The 19,403-nt window shown below is 37.0% G+C and overlaps 1 protein-coding gene across 1 annotated transcript; it reads left to right on the top strand.

Moving 5' to 3' along the window:
• Positions 1-342: 342 nt before the first annotated feature.
• LOC110705444 (glycine dehydrogenase (decarboxylating), mitochondrial) lies at positions 343-7,530 on the top strand. The gene is made up of 15 exons (XM_021883312.1): positions 343-1,764; positions 2,250-2,495; positions 2,585-2,662; positions 2,770-2,870; positions 2,958-3,153; positions 3,268-3,393; positions 3,779-3,964; positions 4,067-4,180; positions 4,831-4,983; positions 5,675-5,863; positions 6,040-6,117; positions 6,200-6,325; positions 6,419-6,517; positions 6,842-6,959; positions 7,057-7,530. The coding sequence occupies exons 1-15, from the start codon at positions 529-531 to the stop codon at positions 7,146-7,148; spliced, it is 3,138 nt and encodes a 1,045-aa protein (XP_021739004.1). The 5' UTR covers positions 343-528; the 3' UTR covers positions 7,149-7,530.
• The last annotated feature ends 11,873 nt before the right edge of the window (positions 7,531-19,403 follow it).

Consider the following 19,403-nt stretch of genomic DNA (forward strand, 5'->3'; position numbering starts at 1 on the left):
AGTAATATTTTAAATGTTTATCCAACGCCTCGGAGGCATTCGTTTGCAAGATCCTTTATTTTATATGAAATGAAACAATATTTACAAAATTTTATGGAAAAAAAATTACTCTGTACAATATTTAAGGAGCAGATATTATAATCAAACTAATACATCGAATTGAGTTGTTGAGTTGATTTCTTTTCTAATAAAAAACATTTATTATTCAATATTTGTATTTTCTCAATTTTATTTATCTTTTTGGGACTTTTTGGCCCACATTAATTTCCAAATAAATGGCATCACACAATAATAATAAATGAAATATTTTTTGTAATTACAAATATAAATAAACAAAGCATCCAATATAGTATCCACCAACCCACTAGTAGCCTTTTAGCCCACTCTCTCCTACTCTAATGGAATCCTTATATTTCTGAACTTTCTGCTACACAAAAAAAAATCACTGCCCATTTCTCATTTGGGCAAAAAAAAATCACCCATCTTTCTAATTCTCTCTGTTTTTGCAAAAAGATCAAATCTTTATCAATGGAGCGCGCAAGAAAGGTTGCTGGAAGAGCACTTTTGCGGCGGTTGCACCACCACCACCGCCCCAACAACCACCACAACAAGGTGGTTGATTCAATCTCCTCTGCAAGGTATGTTTCAACAATGGCTCCACCACCTCCTCCTTCATCTTCTTCTAGATTCTTCTCGAAGAACAATGAATTAGGAAATGTGGGGTTTGGGAGATTACCTCAAACTCGATCTATTTCTGTAGAAGCATTGAAACCCAATGATAGTTTTGCTAGGAGACATAATTCAATAACCCCAGATGAAGAAATTAAAATGGCTAAATTTTGTGGGTTTGATAATACTGATGCTTTAATTGATGCAACTGTGCCTAAATCAATAAGGATCCAATCAATGAAGTATTCAAAATTTGATGAGGGTTTAACTGAGTCTCAAATGATTGATCATATGAAGGATTTGGCATCAAAGAATAAGATTTTTAAGTCATTTATTGGGATGGGGTATTATGATACATTTGTACCACCTGTGATTTTGAGGAATATAATGGAAAATCCTGCTTGGTATACTCAGTATACACCTTATCAAGCTGAGATTTCTCAGGGTCGGTTAGAGTCATTGTTGAACTATCAAACTATGGTTACTGATCTTACTGGTTTGCCTATGTCGAATGCCTCATTGCTTGATGAGGGTACGGCTGCAGCCGAGGCGATGGCTATGTGTAACAATATATTGAAAGGGAAGAGGAAAACATTTATCATTGCTAATAACTGTCATCCACAGACTATTGATATCTGTAAGACTCGAGCTGATGGTTTCGAGCTTAAGGTCGTGACAGCGGATCTTAAGGATATTGATTACTCGTCTGGGGATGTTTGTGGTGTGCTTGTGCAGTATCCTGGTACTGAGGGGGAGGTTTTGGACTATGGGGAGTTTGTTAAGAAAGCGCATGCTAGTGGGGTTAAGGTGGTTATGGCTACTGATCTTTTGGCTTTGACAATGTTGAAGCCACCAGGTGAATTGGGGGCTGATATTGTTGTTGGGTCAGCTCAGAGATTTGGAGTGCCTATGGGTTATGGAGGTCCTCATGCTGCTTTCTTGGCCACCTCTCAAGAGTACAAGAGGTTGATGCCAGGAAGAATTATCGGTGTTAGTGTTGATTCGTCTGGCAAGTCTGCTCTTCGTATGGCAATGCAGACAAGGGAGCAACACATTAGGAGAGACAAGGCTACTAGCAACATCTGTACTGCTCAGGTATAGAGCTTCTCTTACATAGTTTGTGGAGTTGGATAGATTATGTTGTCTGTCTGAATTATGAAGCAGATTGTTTATATATTTATTTTTTTTTATATATTTGTGTGTGCGAGTATGTGTGTTTTGACAAATTATTTGTCTGTGCTCAATTCATCTTACATATCACAGTTTGCCTGCTTGTGTTGTGCTATTATATTCTTATTGTGTTATATTCTCTATTGCTTGCATGACTGTATTGTGTTGATAGTTTGAGGATGAAAATAAGGGTCTGCTCCCCTTTTGATCCTGCTTTGAGGAGGATGTTCCAGGGGAAGCAAGAAGTTTTGTTTTGCAACTCTTGAGATGTGCTATGTTTCTTTCTTATTTTTTCTGGCTGTTTTTGTTTTAGTGATCTTCACAATCATAAGACATGTTTATGTAATAATATTTCTGTTGATTTTATTGGTTCTGCTGTGGTTAAATGAGCTTTATTTCCTATTATGAAGGCTTTGCTGGCCAACATGGCTGCTATGTATTGTGTCTATCATGGACCTGAAGGCCTTAAAACTATTGCCCAAAGGGTGCATGGTCTTGCTGGCACATTAGCAGCTGGGTTGAAAAAACTTGGGACAGTAGAAGTTCAGGGACTGCCTTTCTTTGACACAGTAAAGATCAAGTGTGCTGATGCCAAAGCACTTGCTGATGAAGCTTGTAAGCATGAGATGAATTTGCGTGTTGTGGACAACAACACGGTGAGTTTGATTTCTTATAAAAACTACGCCACAGTATTGTATATGAATCATGTTCCTTCTTATATTGAGTGTTGCCTTTTGACTCTCAGGTCACTGTTGCTTTTGATGAAACAACAACTTTGGAAGACGTTGATAAACTTTTCAAAGTTTTTGCTGGTGGCAAGGCTGTGAGTTTCTCTAATTTACACTGATAGATTGATGAAATTCACAATAACACACAATACTTGAAAGTGTGCTGAATTTATTTTTCATCACAATCTTGATTATCTGTCAGGTACCTTTTACTGCTGCATCTATTGCTCCAGAAGTGGAGAATGCAATCCCTGCTAACCTTGTGAGGGAGAGCCCATATTTGACTCACCCAATCTTTAACTCGTATGGAATCTCTTCACTAAGTTCACTATGAAATAGTTATGTGTTTGATGTTGTATTCTGATTTCTGAATGCAATTATTTGTATTAGATACCACACGGAGCATGAGCTACTGAGATACCTTTATAAATTACAGTCAAAGGATCTGTCACTATGCCACAGTATGATTCCACTGGGATCTTGTACAATGAAGTTGAATGCCACAACTGAAATGATGCCAGTTACATGGCCTGAATTCGCAAGTATACATCCTTTTGCCCCAACAGAACAGGCTCAAGGATATCAGGTACAAGAAATAACATGTGTTGCTAGTATTCATTATTTAGACTTTATTAACTTAATATTCTGGAAATGCGCCTTACACTTTCTATTGGGTCTATCTGCTCTTTATTGTGTATAGGAAATGTTCCAAAATTTGGGTGATTTACTGTGCACCATTACTGGATTCGACTCTTTCTCTCTGCAACCTAATGCTGGTGCGTCTGGAGAGTATGCAGGGTTGATGGTTATCCGAGCTTACCATATGGTATGATAATTATAGACTCATTTGGTATTTCACATGTAATATTGAGATGACTTACTCGAATGGATAGAATAGGGGATATGACCATGCAAGGCTGTTGGTTTTAGGAGGACTGCCATGTAAACATATGTCACCTTTACTCTTTAAGGGTTTTTGCAAGTGTGTAGAGCTTTCCATTTCCACTATTCCACTACAGTATATGTATATCTTAGGCACATTAAATTTTTTTAGTTAGTTGGAACATATTGTTTTGCTGTCATGTAGTCTGGGAACTTAAATTTTATATACCTTTTCTGTTTTTCCAAATTATCATCCATAACTTGCTATTACAATTTACAACACCCACAAGTATTTTGATTGATATGCAAAATTTTGTTTTTCATTTTAGTCCAGGGGAGATCATCATCGTAATGTGTGCATCATACCTGTCTCTGCTCATGGAACAAATCCTGCAAGTGCAGCTATGTGTGGTATGAAAATTGTCTCTGTTGGAACTGATGCTAAGGGAAATATTAACATTGAAGAAGTGAGAAAGGCTGCTGAAAAACACAAGGACAATTTGTCTGCCCTTATGGTATGATCCACTGTGACCTACTTCACTAATGGTCACATTACAGTAATATTTTGAATATATATGATATGCCTTTGGGTGGTTGAATTTTCTTCTGTCATGCAGGTCACATATCCTTCAACTCATGGTGTCTACGAAGAAGGAATTGATGAGATCTGCAAGATAATTCACGACAATGGAGGTCAAGTATACATGGATGGTGCCAACATGAATGCACAGGTTAATTGATTAATTGATTGCCTTTGACTTCTTAGGTCTAGTTGCTAATTTGATTGTCACTGATAATATAATTTGCTGACCTCAATCATGGATTTGATGCCTTTTGGGATTACAATTAAAGCTTGTCTTCTGTATCTTACACTTTGATAATTTTATGTATTTTTCTGCCAGCATTGTCAGAGACTTAAACAGCTATAACATGGGTGTGTTTCGTAGAAAGTAAATAACAGGGTTTCAGTTAAAAAAGTTTAAATGAGTAAAAACCAGTAAGTTATCACAAAATTATATGCGAATCAGTAAGAATGAGATGTAAAAAAAAAACAAGGCCTTAGTGTAAAATGGAACACTTGTGCCAAAAAAATTAAGCTGTCATTAGTTTTTCCTTTTCTCTACTACCTCACTTTGTCATTTGCTTATACCAAATGTAACCGATAGGAAGAGAGAATGATTTTAATTATGCAGGTATATGATAATCAGTTAGTTATGGCTGTTCATTCACAGGCATTGGCTGTTTTTGTGATACGTTGTAGTTTTAATAAGTTCGCTTTCTTTGACGTTTTTTTAGCATGTGCTGCTTTCTATCTGGAATTATGTTTGCAACTATATCAGTATAAGACTTGATAATTGATGACATGTATCATTTTTCCCAGGTTGGTCTCACAAGCCCAGGATTCATTGGAGCAGATGTTTGTCATCTCAACCTACACAAAACATTTTGCATTCCTCATGGTGGAGGTGGTCCTGGTATGGGCCCCATTGGTGTAAAGAAACACTTGGCACCATTTTTGCCATCGCACCCTGTGGTATGAACTCTCATTTGAACTTAATGCATGATTATTGTGCTTTTATTAACCTCCCCTTTTGCATAAGTATTATACAGTTGTATAAACGGTAAATGTTACCATGAGAAATTATTTTTACCTACTGATTCTATAGTGTGATGACCATGTTTGACTCGAACTGATGCTATCATTTTTCTTAGATGTAAATTTTATTTCAGACAAAGGCAAAACATCAGTGCTTGCAGTAAGCCATTAGCTAATTCTCCCATAGACTCAAATAATCAAAGGATCAGCTATTTAACTCTGATAGCACCTCAAGAGTCAAGACCCATTGTCCAATGCCCACCATCCCATCTTACTTTGCATCATTTTTAGCCCATGAATCAGAAAATTCATTTGATTTGATTACATTGAGCGTATCTTACATCTTAAAAATCGAAGGCAAGTTTCTTAGCTTAAGACGCGTAATTCCCAAAGGAACTTATGCTATATGGCAGACAATATATGCTGAACAGAAATTTTTAATGTTAATACATCACCTAATAGCTCCTCTTCATTTGAGTCCTTTATCTCCACCATATAGATGATGTAATAGATGCTGTCCATTATAAAGTTGTAAATTTGAGATATGTTCATGTTATAATGGTCCCAAATTTTTGTATTCAAACTATGCAGCAAAACTTCTGAAGTTCTGATATTTGTTTTGTTGAAGGTTGGCACTGGTGGAATTCCTGCCCCAGAGAAATTAGAGCCGCTAGGTACCATCTCTGCTGCGCCCTGGGGATCTGCTCTAATTTTACCAATTTCATACACATATATTGCTATGATGGGATCAAATGGCATAACTGAAGCATCTAAGCAAGCTATCCTGAATGCAAACTACATGGCAAAGCGTTTGGAGGTATGTGTTCTTGACGTCCTTTGATTTTCATAAATTCTAAGCTAACGATGAATGACCATTAAATCTGACATTCATGTAAATTTGTTTGAACCATTTTGTTAAAAGATAGCATGAAAGCTGTATAACAATATTAGAATACGTAATTATGATATTGCTAACTTTATTGGTCTCTACAGAACCATTATCCAGTCCTTTTCCGTGGTGTCAATGGAACATGTGCTCACGAATTTATCATTGATTTGAGAGGCTTCAAGGTAATTCTTCTGATGTAATTACTCAAGTTATAACTTTGGTTAAACTCCATGCTTCTATGGTTAAATGTTACTTCCATTGCAGAACACTGCTGGTATAGAGGCTGAGGATGTTGCCAAGCGTCTAATTGACTATGGATTCCATGGTCCTACAATGTCATGGCCAGTTCCTGGCACACTCATGATTGAACCCACTGAAAGTGAAAGCAAGGTATTTGCCTTAATTGATTTAATCCTGCTAGTCACTCTTTTCTCTGATATTCTCACGTATGTGATTAATGTTTTTGTATTATTGCTTCAACAGGCAGAATTAGACAGGTTCTGTGATGCACTAATTTCCATTAGAGAAGAAATTGCTGAGATTGAGAATGGAAAAGCTGATGTCCACAACAATGTCCTCAAGGTAAAACATTAATCTTTCTTCTGATCAATATATGTTTGTCCTTTTGATGTTCACTTACTTCAGTTTCTCATAAAACCAATTATAGCATTTTAGCCTATACTGCAGATTTACAGCTTTGACTAGCATAGTAGATTTATAAGTTTCAGGGAATATAAGTTCCAGTAAGGCTATCTAGGTTCAATTCACTGTAATAATTAATTGACAAGTTCAGATGAATTCCAACCAGTTTAGAAAGTTCCAAAAGGATCAGATCGATAAGAGTTTTTCAGGTGAAAGAGTGAAGCTTGCCTATGTGAGATAATGAATTGGCTACTGTTTATGCAGGGAGCACCACACCCACCCTCCATGCTCATGGCAGACTCGTGGACCAAGCCATACACTCGGGATTATGCTGCATACCCTGCTGAATGGCTGCGCGCTGCCAAGTTTTGGCCAACTACTGGTATGCTTCCAATATCCCATCTCTGGTATCTAAAAATGTACCTATCCATTTCTATCTCTCATTATTAAACTGGAACTTTTCTTGTGGTTGATTTCAGCGCGTGTGGACAATGTGTATGGTGATCGGAACTTGGTCTGCACTCTTCTCCCAGCAAATCACTATGAAGAAGAGAAGGCTGCTACTGCTTAAACCCTTCAACCTTCTGGCTTAGTTGCCGAAGATTTCATTCTTACATAGTGTTGTTGTATATACAATACATTCTCCCATTCGAAGTGTGAGGTGGTTAGCCTTCTTATAGGCGCTCTCATATACTCATTTCATCTGTAGGGATACATTCCCTCCCTCCCTCCCTCCCTCTCTCTCTCTCTCTCTCTCTCCCCCTCTCTTCTTAAAGAAAATGAAGAAAAAAGGAACCTCTTTCTTATGTTCTTCTTTATAGTTCAGTAACTTCTTACATTTTCTCTTTTTCGCTTTCTCCCAAGGGTCCATGTATACATATAGAATTATGAAAATGGTGAGAACATGAGAAATTGAAAATGGAGGAAGTTTTACTACTCAATTTCGCAAAAAATGTTCATAATTTAGAAGTTTAGAGCTTATATTATAATGCCATATTTCAGATCTTACTTCAAAGCTCAAACTGTGGGAGTAATGGTCACCTTAATAGGTTGTAGTAATTCTTAGTAAGACCATAACCCTGCAGTTTTGTGCCCGGTTTTTGCTGTGTGGGATATGAGCCTATGTCATCCTTTAACCTATCATCTGCTCATCTAGACAGTCTCTTGCCTACTGCAACTACGGAATTCTTTTTGTATCTAAAATTAGAACTTGTTCTCTTCAACTTATACACTTGTCACGTAGTACCTATCCTTACCATAATAATTAAATCAATCGGTGCTCGAAAAAAAAAATCAATAGATAATAAAATAAAAAAATTTAATACGTGTTTACTTAATGTTAAATATTTTTAATTGCATGTTAATACAAATCATGAAAATTACATATTTCACAAGTATAAATCAAGACAAATACAACAAAAACTAAATTGATAGTTTCTATCTTTATACATAAGTGTAAAGCTACGGTCAAAATTAAGCCTTATGTGTATCATACTAGTTTAGATTATTCAAATAAGATTACACTAAATAAAATCATACCAATACATCTTATTTTAGGCGTAAGGGAATGTTCAAAATACTCCCTAGTTACTGAATGACATATAATACCTTCATTTCTAATATACTGTAATTAAGTTGTATTTCTATATTAGTTTGTTGGACAAATTATTTCATTTTCCATAATGGTTAATTAAACTTTAAGCTTTGAAGTACATAGTGGTTTTGCACCTATTAATAAATTCCAAAAAAGACTGCATTGAATTAGTAAAGAGATGAAAATTCCATTACTTATTAAGGTGAACTTGTGATATGTTTTAATATAGTTCAACTAAAGTGCCTTCAATTGGGAGGGGACTAAAACTTACCATCCACGACTGATCTTCAAATTCGGATTAGCCCAAAGGGTGAATTGGATGGAATATAAAATATAAAAATAGGAAAATTTACAAATTGCAGCCATTTAAAGTTCGTATTTTGCAAATTGCAGCCATTTAATTTTTTTTTTTTGCAAATTGCAGCCCAAAAGTTTGTATAAATTGTAAATTGCAGCCCGATTTAATTTTTTCATCGATTTACATGTTGAAAAATCTTCGGTTAAGGTTTTAGGGGTCATATTAGTCCTTAACGACCCGAATTGAGCTCGAAATTAGCAAAAAAATAACGTAAGTGTCTCATATTTACAGTTTTCCACAAATCGATACATTATTGTTACGCAAAACGAGATACTTGCGTTATTTTTTTTTGCTAATTCCGAGCTCAATTCGATCCCTAAAGAACTAAAATGGCCCCTAAAACCTAAATTGAAGATTTTTCAACTTGTTAACCGATGAAAAAGTTGAATCGGGCTGTAATTTACAATTTATATGAACTTTTGGGCTGCAATTTGTAATTTTTTTAAAAAGGCTGCAATTTACAAAATACAAAGTTTAAATGGCTGCAATTTGCAAATTTTCTATAAACATAAAAATAAGATAAAATAAAAGCCTCCAATACATGTGGCCTTGTAATAAGGAACTAACATCAGGCCCAGCCTTGTAAGCATGCAAATATGCAATAGCCCAAGTAGCATTTTTTTATTTTAACATTGTAGTGTCCACACTGTACAAGTCTACAGTATATAACTATATAAATTATAAAGTATAGAAATAGTCAAATAGATACATAGATAGATGAAGAATTTTTATGATTTCAGAAAGAAAAAAGAAAAATAAAACCGTTTCCAAATATATCACTTCATAGTGGTTTAATGATTAATGTTTGGGTATAATAAGCATTCACTTACATTATTAGGATTTCAGAAAACAAAAAATTAAACATTTTCTTAAAATATTACTTTATAATGATTTAGTGATTAATGTTTGGGTATAATAAGCATTCGCTTAAATTAAATAATGGGGAGTAAGACGTAAAACAATAATTAAAATCGGCGTTTATGGCACAATAAGTATTCGTTAGTTTGTTTTCGTCTCAATGAGTACTAGTCTAGATTAATTTTTTTTTTATAATTATTTATATCTATATCTATACTTAGTATTTAAAAACATAAACCACACATTACTCATATGCCACATGTCACCTTCTTTATCAAAAAAAAAAGTTCATGTCTTTATGCATTCTGTAACTTGCAAATTGAAATTAAGTGTTTCAAGTACACCAAAATAAAGTCGTAGTCTTTTCATCTCTTAAACTTAAAATAAAGTAATAATAAAAAAAAAGGTAATTAGTTCACATTATATATATATATATATATATAAAGTACAATAAAATAATGTTGACTCATATAACACAAATAAGCAGAACATTACAAGGAAAATATTCTAAGTAATAACCCATGCATGGAACGGGCCAAAAGGCTAGTTGATACATAATTATCTATATGGAGTATTAATTAGTAAAGATTTGTATTGACAAATGTGCAGAATGAAAAGACAATAACAGTATTATTATTATTATTATTATTATCTTAATACTCGTATTATATTACAATATGCGTTAAAAAATTATATATATACTCTGTATATTATAATGTGCCTCTTAGGATAACAATTAATCCTGTGTAGTGATTTTTCAATTCTTTGTCAATCATCCTCTAATGATTTTTTCTCACACCACCACTATATATTATCGACATTTTCACACCACATTGGTAGTTAAAATAACACAGTGGAAGCTGGTGGTAGGGACAATCAGTCTCAGTGTAGGTGAGGTGGTTCGTGGTTGGGGTTTAATTTTGAGGTTATGAAGTGGTAGGTGTGGGTAATGGCCAGGTTGGGTTAGGATGATATTATTTACCTATACTCAAACCTCAACTTAAATTAAATTACCCCTTAAAATTCTTACCACATGAATCATATCTGTATAATAACTGTTGTTAATCATAATATAATATTAACCCCTTTTTAAATTAAGATATTAAGATATATTATTATATATTCATCTTAGGTGACAAGCATGCAAAGTAACAAAAACCCTAATATATCCCTCAAATAGAGGAAGGCCTATGGCAAACAATTAACATGCAAAAACACCTTGCACCACATGAAGTAGACTAGCTACCCCAAAATCAGGCTGGCAATTGGCAGTGATGGCAGCAAATAAAAATCAGCATATTCTACAATGTACTCAACTCAACACGCAGAATAATACGCTGAAACACGGCTTGTTAAATTACTTACTATTTTTAGATTTAACAATTGGGATGTTTCCAAAAATAGAAATATATACATAATCATATGTTATTGGTTGATAACGTTACTTCTTGTGTTGCCATAAAAGAAAGCTAAGTTAACCACATGCATGCTACAGTTTAAATTTGACTACTTGGCTCGTAAGTTTTTGATAGCAACTTTACCTTGAGCTTCACATTACAGCCAAGAATTATATAGGAAAGTCAATATTTGCCAACTCAACCACAACTTGTATCAACTTCTTGTGTTAACTTGTGTATTGTATTCATACGGTTTGTCAAAAAAAAAAAAAAAAAAAAAAAAGGTTGTACTCATACGGATATTTCGTATGCTTTATCTTTACCCCGACTCTGCGTATTTAAAATGTAACACGAGAAGTAATTTTATGTAATATATTATTACGGAGTAATAAATTAAACAAATTTGAGAAGTAATTTTTTTTTTTGTCGTTAGGTCAAAAAAATAGTATTTCAACTTTTGTAATTTTTTGTTATTTCTTATAAGAAAATTATATAATTATCGAAAATAGTTTAATTGTAACCCAATTTTACGTTAAACAATTAATACAGTACATTGTGCAGACCAAAAATTTACGGAGTAGTTTTTAGCCACGAATAATATAATAAACCCAAACAAATTAAAAATGCAATGCATTTTTATATTATATTGTAAAATATCTACTACATTTCATGATGCATTTAGTTAGATCATTATATTTTTAAATTATATCATACTAATAATTATATATGTTATACTTTGAATGATTTAATATCAGATTTACTTATATTATATTTTATAACTCGTAATATTTTGAGAGAAGTTTAAAACTTTATGAATTATTGTAATAAAAATATATGCATATAGATCTATCATATCTTAAACAAAACTATTTTTTAGGTATGAAGATAACCTTTTCTTTTTGGAGGGCACAAAGAAACCCTTCTAAATTAAGAATAAATTAACGTTTAGTGTGACCAAATCCTTTGGGAGGGAAAATAATCGACATCGTCAATAAACAATTGATGAAGACTGCCCCGCCACCATGGTACACAATTCGGTCACCAAATTTGAAAAAAATAATATAATAATTGTACATATTAATACTATACAATATTACAATGTACTAGTAATAATAATTAATAACAAAAAAAGATAATTAATAAAAATAAAAAAGAAAACTTTGAGTATTGAATGCGATCACAAGCTTCTCATTTTTATGTATTCCCACTTGGGTGGCTCCGTGGCTATGCTTTATAATAGGCCAATTGTGGCACATAATCTTTTTTATTTATTTTTATTTTTATTTTATTTTTTTGCAAGATGATATATGGTATTGCTATATTAACATTTTCTATACTTTAATTTGTCTGTCTCTTTATTTTGAATCTATGTTCCCTCCTTTAGAAATTAATTATTACAAAGTAGTTGCTTATATTTCTTGTTTATATGAACACTTTAATACGAAGTAACTTCTAAAATAGGAATGACAGGTGAGTATAATTTGTGAATTTCGCATGGTATCGATTTAAGTTGAATTAGGTAATAAGGTATGAGTTTAGTGGATAATAGGCATAAAGGTTAAATTCATATTCGTTATGGTGCCAAATGCCAATAGGTGGTACAATTACATGTTGTCAATAGGATTTATTTATTTTTTTATTTTTTAACATGGTCTCTTCTCATATCTTTGATCCTGTTTCTTGCAAAAAAAGAAACATTATTATTATTATTATTATTATTATTATTATTATTATTATTATTATTATTATTATTATTATTATTATTATTATTATTATTATTATTAAATCCTTGCTTCCCCCTATTTTGAAGAAGAAAAAAAAAGTTTGTAATGTAAGATTCTTAAAAAAAAAATGCAGATTATACTGAACACGATTTTCACGCACCATAAATTAAAGCTAAAGAACATAACTCTTCCACAAAACCTTTCTCTATACACTTTTTTGTTATTGAATTAACTATCACATGAATCTTGCTAATGATAGAATCCTAATCACAATGAGGTAGAAGCATAAAATGTGCAAATAGAGTCATTATGGATCGCTAATGAATTTAGCTAATTTTAAAACAACTATTACCCTTTTATAAATATGTGACGATGTCACTCAAACATTGTAGTTAATGTTTTTTAAATCCTAGAACAATCCTATTAAGAGTTAATAAATTCGTGCCGCAAAAATTTTATAAAACATACATCATGTGCACATTAAGAGATTCAACCCCACATTTCCGCAAATCCTTCTAAAGACCCATAGAAGAAGAAAAGTATAGACAAGTATGTTACTAATGTGAAGAGAAAGTTAATGTCATCATCTTTGATCTTGTTACACTACTATTATTAAGTCCTGCATGCTTTACCCTGATTTTAGGAAACAATAATTGTAATTTACAATTTTTGAAAAAAAAAAATACTTATAAATACAGATTTTGCTAAAACACAAATTCCACACACTATAAAGCTAAGGAACAAATCTTGTCCCCCCCCCCCCCAAAAAAAAAAAAAAAAAAAAAGCTAAGGAACAAAAGTTTTCCGCAAAACCATTTTTCTGTAGAATTTTGTGTTTTTGAAACAACTATCCATGAATCTTTCCATTAATGAAACCAATCACAATGAGCTTGAGGTGCAAAATGCGCAAAATGAGTTATTATGGATTGCTAATGACAATAGCTAATTTTAAATAATTAATTACCTTTTTATGATATATGATGACACTACTTTGTCATCAATATATGGTTAGTAATTACCTCTATTTTCATGGACATGCATGAAAACGTTACTATCAAGAGCCAACAAACTCACTTTACAAAAATTATACGGAACATACACCATGTGCACCATGAGATTCAGCCCCGAATGCCAGCAAATGCTCTCCTTATATAGCAAACACATGCGTTTCACACATTCACAAAACCCTTAATCGTAATCACTGGACCCCTACAACGTCAACTCAGAATAATAATCGATTCAGCCCCGAATGTCAACAAATGCTCTCCTTATAAAGCAAACACATGCGTTTCACACATTCACAAAACCCTTAATCGTAATCGCTGGATCCCCTGCAGCGTCAATTTAGAATAAGAATCGATAGATCGTAAAGTGAATTAACCCTCCCATTTGGCTAGGTGAAACGCTAAACATCGCCCGCAATTTACCATATAAAGCCCACAAATATAATATGATTTGACCATTATGCCCTTTTTCTAAAATTGAAATAATCTCGGTGTAAAAAATGTGGAGCCGTACTGGCTCGCCGGGGGAGACCGGATGGCAGGCCGGAGATGCGGGGGACGCCGGAGGTACGTCGTCGTCGACGGAAAACGAGGTAAGTCACCGTTAAAATTCACGGTTTATCGTCGGAGTGGCTCCGGCGCCTAGGGTGGACGCCCAAACCGTAGCCTGGACGTCCAAGCCGGACGCCAGAACCACCAGAGTGGCGTCCAGCCCAGACGCCCAGACCACCAGACTGGCGTCCTGGGCAGACGCCACTCCACTGGGTGAGGTGGCCCTGCCAGGCGCCAGTCCAGTGGCTGTGGCAGCCCTGGCAGACGCCACCTTTAATAATTAATTTTTTTTTTTCTTTTTTGATTTTGTTGTTGTTTTTTATTTAATTTTTTTGTAAAAAAAAATCGAAAATGATTTTTTAAAAAAATTCGAAATGGGTTTTTTGTAAATTAAATTTGAAATAGGTTTTTTTAAAATTAAATTTGAAAATTCGAAATTGTATATTTTGAAATTTAGTTTGAAAATTCGAATTGGGTTTTTATAAAAATTAAGTTTGATTATATATAATTATGTTTTTTTTTGTGTTAATTCTGTGGAAATATAGAAATTAAATGTATTATCCGTTAAATGTATTTATTGTAATATATAATTGATGCAGGAATATGGTGGAGACGGAAATGATTACAGTGGGATATTTGGACATGATGGTCCATTCGAAGAAGCTCAACAGGCGATTGATTGGGCAAAACAGGTTGCAATTGCAGCTGGATTTTGCTTGGTAGTAGCAACTCATAAATCTCAACGGGATGGTAGAATGGATCGCATTTTGAGATGTGACCGTTATCGCAGAAGAGAAGAAAGAGATTTTCGTACAGCCACTCGGTTTGACACAAAGCGGAAAGGTTGTGGGTGTGAGTTCAGAGTAAAGGTTCGACAACTACGGAGTCGTGACGGTTGGGAAGTGATAGGTTACTCTAAATGGGGGTATCACAACCATGAGATGATAGTATATGAAGAGGGTCATCGACAACTGAGCGGCTTAAGTCCTGCTGCGAAACTAGTTGTGAAAGAAATGAGTGATGCTCAAGTGAAGCCTGCTAAAATATTAGCATCTGTGTTAGAGAAATTTCCAGAAGACCATCCAAACCGAAGACACATCTACAACGTCAGACAGCAACTCAGGTTTGAACGGTCAGAGGGAAGGAACCCTATACAGCAGCTGCACCACCAGGCACAATCACGTGGTTACCTGTTCTGGTTTGATTCTGATGAAGATACAGCGGAGGTGACTCATCTTTTCCTTGTGCATCCTGATTGTGCTGATATGATCAAGTCTTGGCCATTTGTGATTTTGATCGACTCAACGTACAAGACAAACAAGTACAAGTTCCCTCTGGTTGAGATGGTTGGGATGGCTCCAACGAACCAGAACTTTCTGATTGGTCATGCAATCATCAGGGATGAGACGGCTCCAAGTTATTATTGGGTGTTGGAGAAGCTGAGAAACTACATCGGGCCTAATGTTCATCCAACAGCCATCGTCAGCGACTGTGAGGGAGGTCTCTTTGCCCCCATAGCAGAGCTGTTTCCCGAATCGAACCACTTATTGTGCACATGGCACATCAACAACTGCGTGAAAGTGAAAGCCTACAACCTTTTCAAGAAGAATTTGGAAATGGCAGAGAGATTGGTGAATGGTAAGTGGCGGAAGATCCTACAGGCTACCACAGAGGAAGCGTATGAGCGAGCATTGGCTAACTTCAGGGATTCGTACCAGTGGTGTCCGGCACTGGTGGACTATGTGATGCATCAATGGGTCCCTCACAGGGAAAAGTTTGTCAAATATTGGACAAACCAGGTACTTCATTTTGGGAACACTACAACATGTAGAGTTGAGAGCGCTCATAGAGCTACCGGAGATGGTAACTGCGGATTCCGGGTCGTGGCTGATGTTTTTCAAATGGGCGAAGACAACTACGGTTTGGTGCGTGAGTTGATGTACAGCGAAATTGCCTCTAACCGAAATGTTTATCGTCATGTGTACCAGGATGACTTGGATGGCGCTCTGCGGCGTATCCGGTGGGGAGGTGGACCTTGCGGCGAAAATCATTATTTTGACGCGCCCCTAGATCTGTTTGCCGTTGCAAACATTTACAAATGCGCAGTCATGCATTTCGGCCTGGGAGTGCATAGTCAAGCTTATTATCCTTGTACCACGGTTCTCCCTTGGCGGTCGCGTGAGACTGTCACCACACCGGTCAGAGAGCTAGCTATTGCGTTTCTTGGGTCGTCATACAGACATTTCATCCGACTAGACATGTCAACCGATTTTCCGGTGCCACCGATTATACCTCGGTGGTACAACATTCGCACAGCGAGCGTAGAGGGTTGGGATGCGCTATATAATGACCGGATCCACGAATGGAACACCCTAGCTGCATTTTAGTTTTTCATGTTTACATTCTTTATTTGTAATCTTATTTGTACGTTGCTCTTTTAATGAGAACATTAATATTTTATATTGTATTGCTTACTGCATTCTATATGTTGCATGGGTAAGTTGCGCGGATCCACGAACGGTTATATCAAAATTTAAAAACAGCACTGATAATATGTTTAAGTTGGAAGCTAAAAGAACAATCTAAAATGTTACAATTTTACAACATAATGTCCAATATAATGCTCTATAAATAAAATACAATAACCATCAGTAATCCCTCCTCGACGACGACTCCCACTGCGCAAGGGTCTGTTCCAGACTATCAACAACAGCTCTCCCTGTTGCACTCATGTTGTCCTTCTCAAGAGAGAGTTTCTGTACGTCTTGCATTATCTTTCCCATCCACTGCATACAACAAAAAACAGAAGATGAAATACAATAACAACAAATAAAACTTAATTAAAAGACAACGATAAATATAATAAAAGACATACCGCTTCCGTGGCAGTAGGCGGTGGCACATAATCATCATCGATGTGGTCGAGATCAGCGATCAACCTCGGGTGCGAATACCGGTTGAACCATTCCATGTAGTAATGGTCACACATGGGAGTAACCCCAGAGGGCGGCCGCTGCAACTCCGCAGTCCATAAGCGGGCCACCATCGGAAACTGGTCCCACGTCCCGGTCATGATATCCGGCCATTCCACGACGTACTCCCTCGACGATGCAGGTCGGACCGCCTTCATCGGGCACGCCGGGGGAGGAGGGACAACTTGGACAAATCCAAGCTGGCGAAGACAACGCTGGGGCATGTACGCCTCGACGATGTCACGATACTGAATGAGTCCCGTGTACAGGGTCCTGGGTACCCTAACACTAGGGTTCGGGCCGAAAGGCATCCAGTTCACCTGTACAATAACAACATATAAAATTTAATAACATGAATATAATATGTGCAAATAATAAAATGTAGACTCTATAAATAAACGTTACCTCTAAAGGGGACAGCCTGTCCAGCAATAACCGTATCGATCGGAGGCGGTCAACGGACTTCTTCTCCGAGCGCGGACTCCAAGCACAAGCACGCGGCATCCCTTCATCAATAGGAACTGGGTCACGATGTGGTCGCAATGCAGGAAAGTACTCGTATATCCAGGTCTGCAATAGAGTCAGACACCCAGTGATACCTGCCGCGTCAGCCCGACTCGCAAATCGTAGTTGGCGATACAAATACGCCAACGTAGCCGATCCCCAGGAAAACTGACCTACACTGTCGGGGTCACACGCCTCTACGATGTCGCGTGGCCTGAGCTTGTTTCCGCCGCTCTTATCCGGAAACAAGGTACATCCGAGGAGTAGAAAAACATAAGCACTCAGCTGTGCGTCGGGCGTCCTACGTGCACTCGGGTACAAACACCGCTGCAACACGGATGCGATCTTCACACCTCCGTGTTCCCAAACACCTAGCGCCTCGGTGTACAGTGCAGCCCTGTCCACCGCCAACAACTCCGCCAGCGAATCTGCCTGATCCGCATCAGCCACAGCACAAAGTCGTTTACCCTCAACACGAATCCCCAGAATGGCCTCGACGTCATGTAACATGATCGTCATCTCACCGAACGGAAGGTGGAAAGAGTTTGTATCCGGCTGCCATCGCTCAATGAAAGCCGTGATCAGCGTACTGTCAATCTTATCGTGCATGGTGGCAGGAACGTGCTTCACCCCAGTGCCCTCCAGTCGCTCGAACATCTCGCTCTCCGCCGGCCAGGCCTCAGCCCATGTACGCAAAAAGCTACAAGTCTTTTCCCGGGTATGACATTTCAACAACCCCGTAACTGAAGGCCTCTCCTGGTCCTCCCAAATACGGGCAGCTATGTGTCCTAGAAAGCTAGGAATCACACTCCCGTCAACAGGCCCACCGGGCACCTCACTCCTAACAACCCAAGAATCATTACCGGCCCTCGACCGTTTCCTGCTTGCCCCAGATACAGTGGACGCAGATGATGTGCCAGATCTACTAACAAACCTACCACCCCTACCCTTACGCACCTCCACCATATGCGTCTCGTACATGTCATCAACCCTCTGACTGAATGGACCGTAATCATCATACGGTCCACTGCCATCGTCCACATCCTCATCCTCATCTGCGCCCTCCTCCTGCTCCTCCTCCTGGTCACCCTCCTCAGCATCATCATCGTCATCGTCATCCTCATCCCGACGGTGGATCCGTTCTCTACGAACTGAGGCCGAAATACCACGGGATCTGACATGTCTATGCCCCGACCTCTCCACTGAATAACTTCTACTAAGAAGCTCTATATTCTTCCCCGCACCATGACGACCCTACACAAAATTTTAAAATATATAAACATACAAAAATTTATACGATAAATAATCATCATCGCAAATCAAATAAACTAAAAACATACAAATAATTGTAAACAAAATATAAACGTAGAAAAAATACAACGAAATTGAAAAAATTTATAAAAATAAACAACAAAATATAAAAACAATTCAAAATTATATTACAAAAAATAAAAAAATAAATTAAAAACAATTTTTTAAAAAAATTAAAAAAAAAAAAAAATTGGGGGGGGGGGGCGCCCTGGCTGGACGCCCAGCCGGCGGTGGTGGCGCCAGATGCAGACGCCGCCACCAGTTGGCTGGCGCCTGGGCTGGACGCCACATCCACGGCTGCGGCGCCTAGAATAAACGCCACAACCGTGGCTGTGGCGTCCAGCCCAGGCGCCAGCCAACTGGTGGCGGCGTCTGCATCTGGCGCCACCACCGCTGGCTGGGCGTCCATCCAGGGCGCCCCACCGCGTTCACGGCGGTTTTCCCCTTTTTTTTTTTTTTTTTTAAACAAAAATATACCTTTCCTCCTTGGGACATCCTTCCCTCCGCCGCCGCCGCCACTTCCTTGCCTTGCCGCCTCGACATTGCCGTTAT

This window comes from Chenopodium quinoa, unplaced genomic scaffold (genome assembly GCF_001683475.1).
Source record: "Chenopodium quinoa cultivar QQ74 unplaced genomic scaffold, ASM168347v1, whole genome shotgun sequence".
Taxonomy (NCBI): Eukaryota; Viridiplantae; Streptophyta; class Magnoliopsida; order Caryophyllales; family Amaranthaceae; genus Chenopodium; species Chenopodium quinoa.